Below are 10,565 nucleotides of genomic sequence, written 5' to 3'. Positions count from 1 at the left end.
ATTGACCGAAACGTCATTATGTGGCGCACAACTATAGTTTGGTTCTGAAATGGACACAGAAAGGTAGATGACAGACACTATTCATTGCAGCCTGTCTGCTTCTCCCACTAATTACAAGACGAGATTTTAACTAGTTGACTTTATTTCAAACAGTGGTCCAGGTACATTGGTCTGCAAGAGCCTGTGCTCCAGAAAGAGGATTTGGGGCAGGATGGCTGCCTTGACTTTGCCCAGGGTATTCAGTTGTTGAAAAGTAGGTGGTTAGGAGCTTCTGAAGCTCCCTGGAAGCTGTAGCCCCAAAGAAAACACATGCAGGTATCATGAAAGGAGAGTAGGGTTCTACCTAGCTTGCTTACTAGAATAAGATTGTTTCTTCTGAGATTGAGGTGGCGCTACAGGTTAGAGGACAAAATACAACATAGGGGCCATCTTGCTCTTCCCCTTCTAGTCTAGAAAGAATGAGCTAGAGAGATGGCAGCAAGTAAAGGGACTTGAGCTCCAACTATATCTACGCAAAACACTTTAAGATATGCTCCCCAATACCAATGAAGTACACCCCTTGGACAATCCCAAAGAGAGGAGCTATGACAAGGGCCCGGCAGCCTGCTCCTTTCATGAAGGCAGATGGTCCCTCCTGAATCCAGAGTTTCCTGGGGAGAAAGAAGAGCCCAGTGAGCTGATGGGCAGGAGCACACTGCAACTCCTCCAGCATTTGTACACCTCTGAGCGTAGCGGCACTTCCAACAGCACTAGCAGATCCCAGGTGAGTGGAGCCAGGCTGCGCCCATTTTGTTTGTGCAGTTTGGTTACTAATCACTTGGGTCCAGGCCATGGAAAATAGGCTCAATCTGGCTAGACTTGGGGAAAAAAATGCTGTAGAGGTGGCAAAAGAGAAGAAAAAAGGCCCCGGAACATCCTGTTTTTGTTGAGAGGTGAGGAAAGGGACAGATTTCAAAGAAATCCAGAGCTCAGTGTAGTACAGTGATAAAATTGTTCTCTAGATCTGGTGCAGATAGACACCAACACAAAGAACTATCCTAGCCACGATCTCTAAAGGGGTATGGGGCTCTCACCTGGCACAGTCGGTGATCCCATTGTAGCTGTCCTCACCCAGGCCTTTCTTCAGGGTTTGGATTCGAGTTTTCAAAACTAAATCAAGCAAAAGTTGAAATAAGTAAGTAGTGAACGTCGCGCTTGGTGTCCCCCTCAACATGAAGTGGTTGGGTTTCCTTTTAGAGCCAGCATACATGAGCCTGAATCCCGAGGCCAGTGCTGCCATTGTGTGGGCTGTACTAGAAGGTCTCCCCTCGTTGGGCCTCGTTTGTAAAACGAAGGAATTGGAAACTGCACGATCCTCTAGGTCACTCATACTCTAGAAAGGTCCACCTGTGTGTTAGAGGAGCTGGAGTAACCCTGAAGCCACAGAAGCATTGTCGTCTCAAACTGTTGAGCTCCTGCCTTTAGCCTCAAATTTTAAAATAGTTACAGTCATTTACAGCTGATGCTCACAACTCTGCAGGGACAAAAAGCTAATGAAATCAGCACCTAGACGGTGAGGGGATTTGTCAGTGATAAGAAATAGAGCCAAGGTCTCCTTGACCCACTTTCTCCGTGAGGACCTTTGGTGAGTTTCTGCCCGTGACCACAGGTTGTGACCCAAGAGGCTGATTCATCTGTATCCTAAAAGTGCAAGATTTCTATTTATCCTATAGACATCTATACAGGGGGCTAATTTGTAAAGCAAGTCAACCCTTGAAGGCCCTACATTTCTGAAGCACTTACCATCCAGAGATGTTACTGTGACAGCAGCTACAGAACCTGCGACACAGCCTGACATGAAGGAATGAGCAAAGGAAGCCTTCCCAGTAAGCTCGTTGAAGCCAAGGTTGTTCAGGTTGGCAAACAATGGGAAGTAGATGATGGAGAAGGGAATGTCTCTGCAGGGGAGGAAGAAGTACTGAGCCACGTGCATCTTGGGCTTCCGCCCAAGGTCATACAGTAAGCCCACGAGCTATAGAGCTCATGAGATAAGTCAGAGACAAACCCACAATTACTTATTTATTCCTACCGTGGCACCCCATGATAACGTAGGACATAGCATCAGAGAGAAGATCAATTTGCCTTCCCCTATCCTACAGCTCATTACTCTGCCCTACCAGCACCTCCTCCTTCTTGAGGAGGAGCCAGGTGCAGATTCAAAGACTGGTAACGTTCTACAGAAGCAGGTAGGCAGGCTAAGGTCAGAGTTAATAAGTTGGGCAAGTGGCTGGTAAAGATCTATAAGCTAAGAGTTGAGGGGGTGGGTTGGGCACGAAGGTGAAGTTCATTTACCTACTGCCCAGGTGATACAAGGATAATTAGCCCCTGTCCTGGGATGTTTCTCATCAATTTTAAGGATTCTGGCCAATTAGCAAAGTAAAATGATCCACAGTCTTTTGTAGACAGGGATTCTTAAGTGCCTTTGGGCCACAGAACACCCAGTACTCCTGTGGGCCTGGTCACTGGAGAAAGGGCCAAAGGCTAGTCTTCCAGGTGCCCGTTCTATGCAGCCCTGCCCAAAGGGCAGTCCCTGCCCTTCTGGACAAAGTAGGAAGCACCAAGATAGTTTGCTATCCTGGGTGTGAATATTTTAGGAAAGCCCTAGAGGTAGATTGGGGCAGCAATCCCTCTGGCCTTCTGTTCCCTCTCTCTTCTATGTCCCAAGTTCAGGAAGAAAGCCTCACCTGAGGAGAGTGGCACCCAGACCATGGTGGACACCAGCCAGGCCCCGGGTGCAAAGCAGCTCCCAGGCAATGCGGGTCGCAGATGGGCGCTTGTGGTTGGACGCTGAGCCAGTAGTGCAGGACCTGGAGGAGGGAGGTGCTGAGGCCGAGCCCTGAGGCTGGACTGCTGAAAGCACAGAACAGCCTCGCCATCACAACCCAGGCCCCAACAGGCACTGCAAAACACTCGTAAGAGTATGGCTCCCAGTCCGTATCCCTGGGACAACTCAGAGGCAAGGCTGACACCCCTACTAGAATTCTGAGGATTGTCCTAATTTTAGAACATTAATTTTTGGCTCCAAAGAAATCTTTATAAGATCTGTATTACCTAACCAGTTGTGTCTGCTGCATAGGATGCTTCCCAAGAGCACAGCCATCGCCTGCCCGGCTTTCTTTAAAGAAAGCTATAATAGTACCCAGCCCCCATTCCTTATCCTCCTGTTAAAACTATTTTTGGCCTGTAGTCTATTTCTAAACCACCTCTGAACCTATTTACAGCTTTATCCTATCAGCACTTTGGGACATGGGACTCCCACGTATCTTCGGCCTAATGTGTAAAGCGGCAAATTCTCTTTGTCCAAACACTATCTCCTTCAGACTTGCAGCAGTGCCTCCGCCCTCTAGTATTCCAAGGTTAGGTGAACGTGTCCTTTATACCCTCACCATTTCATAGAATTTAATTCCTTAGATTATTTATTAGATGTCAGCATCTAATAAATAGAATGGAATTTTTTTTCCTGAGCATATTAAATACAAGCATTTCAAATGTGGGTGAGTCCCATTAATGACCACAGGATTCAATGCACTGAAATTGTATGAATATTTATTTTCTTAATTCTCAGTGTTTGAGAAGCTTTGCCTAGACTACATGTTCTTGCTAAAAGGAAGCTAGTTCATCTCCCAGTTTTGTTTGATATCCAGCAAGGCGACATTTCATACTAAAAAGCTAGTTACTGTGCGTATTTTCTTACAGTAGTAATCTAGGTGCAGGCGTCAGACAATTAGCTTTAAGAAAGCAGTTAATCAGTGACCATTATTGTTCATGTCTGTGTCTTCTTTAGATGCACATAATTCATCCATATCCTATCTTTCACTTCTTTTTAAATGTTTTAGGAATACTAAAACTTTTCATCCAGATTGAAAAACAAAACATGACAAAGCTTTTACTCTTTGCAGATGAAAACACAGTGAGGGTTTCCAGTGCCTGAACTTGATTCTTTCTGCAGTTTCATTTGCTTCAGGCTGGTCTGATCAACCTCGAAATCTGTAAGTCAGGCACAGCACATGTGAACAGTTGGTCTAAGGGCACCTGTTTATGGAGGACCTGGCCAGGTGCTGTGGCACAACACATCACACATTGGCTTAATTCAAACATTGTGGTGTAGCCCTGAGGAGAGTCCTCTGTCTCACCCCATTAGGGCTGGCCTCTTTCCACTAGACGGCCAACCCTTGCTCTTAATACATGCTTTGGTACCTACACCACTCTATATTTTTGAGAGGACCAGGATTTAGGAAAGGGCTAAACTTCTCTTCCAGAGAAAACCAAAAGAATAAGAATGGTTCTCTTTTCCCCTTTTATGCCTTCCCACTAAAAGCCAGCTTCTGTGGCATTATATAATATAGTGTAACATAACTTCTGTTGACTGAAGTTTTCGTGAGCAGGTCGTGGGCATTTCTTAAAATCTTTAGGAAATCAAGTCTACATATCAAGGCAATAGAGAGGTACTAGGGTGACTATTCTGTGTCCCTCCTGAATCAGGATTCTCATTTCTACTGTTGGTTCTAGAGCTAGAGTGGTTCTAGAGTTGAAATCTAGAATGATAACCATAAAATAAAGACTTCCACTGACCTGGAAAGTGATAGGATCACACAGTCTAGCAAATGAGTACAGAATTTGGGGAAATCTATTCTGATCATAGCCAGCCCTTTTTTGATCCCATGTGAAGTTGGGATAGGCCTCACCCAAGCGCCCAGCATCCTGCAGCTGAATCTTGAGCATTTCCATGGGTCAGGTAACCACCACCCGGCACATTCCAGCTCCACATCCAGCTAGCATCTCCATCTTCAAATTCCGCTGCATCCTGTGGGACCAGGGGTCAGACTCCTTCAGTCACAGGCCAGCCCTGCCACCCTGCCCAACCTCTCTACCCTCCCTTGGTAGTTGGGACTTTACAGGCAGGGTAGTTAGCTTTGTGCCCATTGGTTGCCACTCACTCAGCTGGGTAAATAATCACCTGGACCTCAGGCTCAATCTCCTTAAAGACATAAGACTACATTTAAAACAGGCCGCCGGGGAGGTAGCACCTGCATCCAAGTTGAAACTAGCGCAATGGAACCACCCACTGCAGGAATTTGATTGTCCCTGGTCCGCTAAGCAATATCCCTAGGGCAATGGGAGGCACAGAGAGAACCAGAAAGTGTGTGGGGGTTGATTTTTAAAAATTCATCAGCATAAAAACAGACACATAGATCAATGGAACAGAATGGACAACCCAGAAATAAACCTATGCATATAGTCAACTAATTTTTGACAAGGGAGCCAAAAATACTCAATGGAGAAAAGACAGTCTCTTCAATAAATGGTACTGGGGAAATTGGATATTCACATGTAAAAGAATGAAACTAGACCCTTATACTCACAAAACTTAACTCAAAATGGATTAATGACTTAAATGTAAGACCTGAAACCATAAAACTCCTAGAAGAATACAGGAGAAAAGCTCCTTGACATTGGTCTTGGCAGTGATTTCCTGGATATGATCACTAAAGGACAAGCAACAAAAGCAAAAATAAACAAGTGGGACTACATCAAACTAAAAAGCTTCTGCACAGGGCCCGGCCCTGTGGCATAGTGGTTAAGTGCATGCGCTCCACTGCTGGCGGCCCGGGTTTGGATCCCAGGCACATACCAGTGCACCGCTTGTCAAGACACGCTGTGGTGGCGTCCCATATAAAGTGGAGGAAGATGGGCACAGATGTTAGCTCAGGGCCAATCTTCCTCAGCAAAAAGAGGAGGATTGGTGTGGATGTTAGCTCAGGGCTGATCTTCCTCACCAAAAAAAAAAAGGCTTCTGCACAGCAAAGGACCATCAACAAAATGAAAAGGCAACCTACTGAATGGGAGGAAATATTTGCAAATCATATATCTGATAAGAGGTTAAATCCAAAATATGTCAAGAACTCATACAAATCAATAGCAATAAAACAATCTGATTGTCAAATGGGCAGAGGACCTTCTTTTTCCAAAGAAGACATGCAAATGGCCAACAGGCACATGAAAAGGTGCTCAACATCACTACTCATCAGGGAAATGCAAATCAAAACCACAATCAGATACCACCTCACACCTGTTAGCATAGCTGTTATCAAAAAGACAAGATTAAGTGTTGGAGAGGATGTGGAGAAAATAGAACCCTTGTGCACTGTTGGTGGGAATGTAAATTGGTGCAGCCACTGTGGAAGACAGTATGGAGATTTCTCAAAAAATTAAAAATAGAAATACCATATGATCCAGCTATTCCACTTCTGGGTATTTATCTGAAGGAAATGAAATTACTATATTGAAGAGATATCTGCACCTCCATGTTCATTGCAGCATTATTGACAATAGCCAGACATGGAAACAACCTAAGTGTCCATCAACAGATGAATGGATAAAGAAGATGTGATATATATACACAATGGAATACTAATCAGCCATAAAAAAGAAGGAAACCCTGCCATTTGCAAAAACATGGATGGACCTCAAGGGCATTATGCTAAGGGAAGTAAGTCAGACAGAGCAAGACAAATACTGTATGATCTCAGTTATATGTAGAATCTAAAAAAAAAGTCAAAGTCATAGAAAAAGAGATCAGATTTGTGGTTAGCAAGGTAGGGGGATTGGGTGAAAGTGGTCAAAAGGTACAAACTTCCAGTTGTAAGATAAATAAGTACTGGGGATGTAATGTACAACGTGATGCCTGTAGTTAACACTATGGTAAATTTGAAAGTTGCTAAGAGAGTAGATCTTAAAAGTTCTCATCACAAGGAATAAAAAATTTTTTGCAACTATATGAGGTGATGGATGTTAACTAAACTTGTGGTAATCATTTCATAATATATGTATGTCAAGTCATTATGTTGTACGCCTTAAACCTACACAGTGTTGTATGTCAATTATATCTCAATAAAACTGAAAAAAAATTCATCAGCTAGTTGATGAATATATGTGTATATATACTATATGGTCAGTCAGTCAGTCTGTCTGTCTCTATCTAGAACGTCTAAATTATACCAGCTCATTTTCTTCCTTTACTTTCTATCTGCCAAAATACACAGTAACCCTCAGCAGTTTGTGTGCACTTATTTATATACATGCAGACAGGTAAACTGAGGCACATTTGCAGTCCTCTCCCTGCCACCTTCCAAAAAAAACCCATAGGCATCCAGTGAAGTGTTTCCGTCCCTCATCCCTCCACCTGGCCATACCCATCCTCCATTAGCAGCTGCCGGAAGAAGTCATTGGCTGCCAACTTGATGGCCTTCTCCGGAGTCACCAGGGTTAGGTTCACAGCAGCCCCTGGGGTGACAAATGAAGGTGAGGAGGAAAGGCCGTCTCAGGAGTAACTATTCCCCAAGGCTGCCACTCACGTCGACAAACCCACTCCCAGCTTTAGCCAGGTAAGTTTCTGGGAGTAAACAGGGTCTCGGAGGGGCGGGGGTGTCAAGGAGGGTTCCTCTGCCTGTTTTATTGAAACATAAATTCTTTTTCATCTCCCTCCTTCGCTCTCCTCTCAGCGCATATTCCTTATTTCTGTCTGTGCTTCCTTTGTGGGCTCAGTGGTGCAGTTATTAGGAAGTTATTTCTGTCCGTCCTGGTGCTGCCCATCTCCGACGAGACATGAGCAGCTCCCCAGATTCAGCCCCAATGACAAGGTCCTGGGGCCAGGGTGGAGTCTCCGTTACTCTGCTGCACCAGCCCAGGCCCACTGGCTGCTACGTGGTCACAGAGGTTTTTCCTTCGTGCCTCAGGGGTGCTTGCACCCCAGCTCCTTCTCAGCACGAGTGTCCATTTTCCAAGGTCTACTCATGGTTGTGCTGCCTGGATAGGGACACTGTGGGGATAGGGACGGCACTGGCTTGTGTCAGGGAAGGGCCACCCAGTAACTCCCTTCCAGGAGCTCAAAACTCTTTCCATCCTCTGTCTCTGCCAGCCTCCCTGCTTCTGCCATTAGCAGCTAGATGCCTGACAGCCCTGAATGGGGGCGGAGAGAGAAGGGACGTTCTGGGGCTCACTTGCTTCTAACATCAAACAGTGAGGCAGTGGTGGTGCCAGGACGGAGCCCAGGGCTCCTGGGTCCTCAGTGTGTTCACTGGTGCCCCCGAACCTCACCATAACTACCTCTGTCTCCACCAAAGAACACAAGGGCTCGTGAACAGCAAATGTGGTCCAGGAGCAGCTGGTGGCCAGGCCCCACCCCAGGAGTTCCCTGGGCAGAGGGGAATGCTGTTTCCCAATGTTCTATAAACTCAGAAAGGCTAGGCCCCTGTGCCACACCCTCTGTCCTCACTTGGCCCAAGCCAGGCCTCCTCTGGGATGCCAAATAAGCCCACCTCGGTACATGCCCAAGAAGCCCTCCACCCTCACTGTCTTCAAGCAATCTAGCCTAGAAGCAGAGGCCAGAAAAGGAATTACTGCTGAACAGGCTGCTCCATCAGCTCCCTTCCCCCTACCCTGTGCCCTAATCCTGCTGGGCACACCCCAGTTGACTGCCTCCCCTAAACCTCCCAACACATGCCCCCTAATGCGCACAACTCCCTAAAGAAACTGTGAAAGGAGTGAAGCCCCATACCCCTCCTCTGGGAGTGCCCCTCTCCCTACACACCCCACTCCCCTCACCAATACCCACATTCCTTTGTAGATGTTTTCCCATGCTGGTTCTGCAGTCAAGTCTTGGTCAAGTCGATGGGGAACACACAGGTCACCCCCACGAGCCCTGCCACACCTCCGTTGATGAGTTTTGCTGTGACACTAGGCCACAGGGAGGAGGGAAGCACAGAGTGAAAGAGAGCAGCACAGAGAGAGACACAGGAGCACGGAGGGAGGCTGGCTCACTGCCAGGACTGGATTGGAGAATAGAGAGAGGAGAGCAGGAACAGAGCAGAGGGAGGGTAAGAGCTCATCCCCACACGTGTCCAGAGACCCTCTCCTCAGTCTCCTGTCCCTACCCCAGCAGCCCCCACAGCCACCCTAGTGTGCCTCCCTCCCCCAGGTCCAGGTCCAGAGACAGGTTAGGGGGCCAGGAGTGCCTGGCCACCTCCTCCAGAGTCACTGCACACAATAAGGCTGAAGCATCTTGCCCTTACCCCGCGGGGAAATGTTCATAAAGCTAGGACGCTGCAAGGGCTTCTGGGAAGGAGGCCCAGAGGGCCAACTCTGCCCCCTGGGGCCCCACCAGGGTGCAGGAAGTCCTCTGTGAGGCCTCAGAGCATTCCTTTCAGAGCTGCCACCAAAGGCCTATTCTCTGGCTTGTCCCCCACCCTTTGAAGCCACATCTGGAAAAGTTTTCAAACACAATGCAATTTTATTCCTGGCTTAAGGTCAGTCAGAACTGAATTTGAATCCTGGCTATGCTGTTCACTTAAGCAAGTTACCTCACTTCTCTGATTCTTTGTTTTCCCCTCTGTAAAACTGGCCTCAAGGGGTTTTATAAGGATTAAATAAGTTAATGCATTTGGTAAATGATAGTTATTATTAATAATAAGAGAACACACATTTCTGACAAGGAGGGTTTCTCATCAGCGTGAGACAACCAGGGTTAAGTACTGAGATTATCTGAGTCTAGCCAAAAGTAAAGTCACACTTCACATAATGTGGGTCCCTCATCCTAGAGGAGTTTTGGAAGACTAAAATTGAAAATAAAGCGTTCTCAGAATCCTTGGAACCAGTAAAATGTTCTTATCTTTCAGGCCAGGTAGATAATCTGGAAGTGGTAAGAGTAGATAATGTAGATATTCTCACAACTGGACCTTGATCAGCAAGCAAGAAACTTAGTGACAACAAAGAGAATTGTGACTTAAATTTTGTAATCCGAGAAGATGCAATCCAAATAATTACAAGTTATATTTAACTATATATTTTGTGTTTTTGGTATCCGGAGGGACTCACTTGTTCCCCTCAGGCAGGGCTCAGCTACACTCAGTTAAACACCAGGAATCTGGAAGAGAAGCTGAGCCACGTGTTGTTACCACAGCAACTCTTCCCCGGAAGCTGGCCCAGAGACAAGGGCTGTCTGGAGCAGAGCTTACCTCTGATCCAGGTTGGACATCCTGCGAGAGGCCTGAGGCCTGGGACGCAGGCTGTTGGCTCCTCAGGGGGGTGGCTGGCTGAAGCAGAAGCGGTGTCTGTACCCTGACTCTGCCCACCTTAGCAGAGCGGAGAGAGCGTGGGTGTCAGCAGTGGCTGGCGTGAGCCGCCTTCCTGGCAAGCCACAACCTCCTTAGGCTTTGTTTCCTCCTCTGGAAAGTGGTCAGGACAACACTCACCTCATGGTATGTGAAAGGCCTTCGTCTGTTACTTTCCTTTCCCAGACCTTTGGACTTTGGGGATTGAGATCAGAAGGGAGGATGAGAGAAAAGGATAAGCAGCCCAAACTATGGCTCAGGGCAGGAGTTCTGGAACATTCTTGAGAGAGGGGAGGGAGCAGAGGTGAGGGAAGCTGAGGAGATACGAAAGAGGGATTTTAAGGAGAGTGGCTATGGACGAGGAATCCCTCTCAGAGCGTCCAAGAACTACACTAAAACAGGTGTTCCGAAGGTACT

At 46.8% G+C, this 10,565-nt stretch overlaps 1 protein-coding gene across 1 annotated transcript; it reads right to left on the bottom strand.

Moving 5' to 3' along the window:
- Positions 1-508: 508 nt before the first annotated feature.
- On the bottom strand, positions 509-10,072 carry SLC25A18 (solute carrier family 25 member 18). The gene is given in 10 exon segments (XM_058557433.1): positions 509-650; positions 1,074-1,149; positions 1,783-1,937; positions 2,724-2,889; positions 4,725-4,843; positions 7,233-7,323; positions 8,358-8,410; positions 8,654-8,669; positions 8,672-8,775; positions 10,053-10,072. Coding segments are annotated over 10 exon segments (942 nt in total).
- Positions 10,073-10,565: the final 493 nt, after the last annotated feature.

Source organism: Diceros bicornis, chromosome 17 (assembly GCF_020826845.1).
Source record: "Diceros bicornis minor isolate mBicDic1 chromosome 17, mDicBic1.mat.cur, whole genome shotgun sequence".
Classification (NCBI taxonomy): domain Eukaryota; kingdom Metazoa; phylum Chordata; class Mammalia; order Perissodactyla; family Rhinocerotidae; genus Diceros; species Diceros bicornis.
Note: the sequence above shows the minus strand (reverse complement) of the source record. Positions and strands in the feature narration are given on the sequence as shown.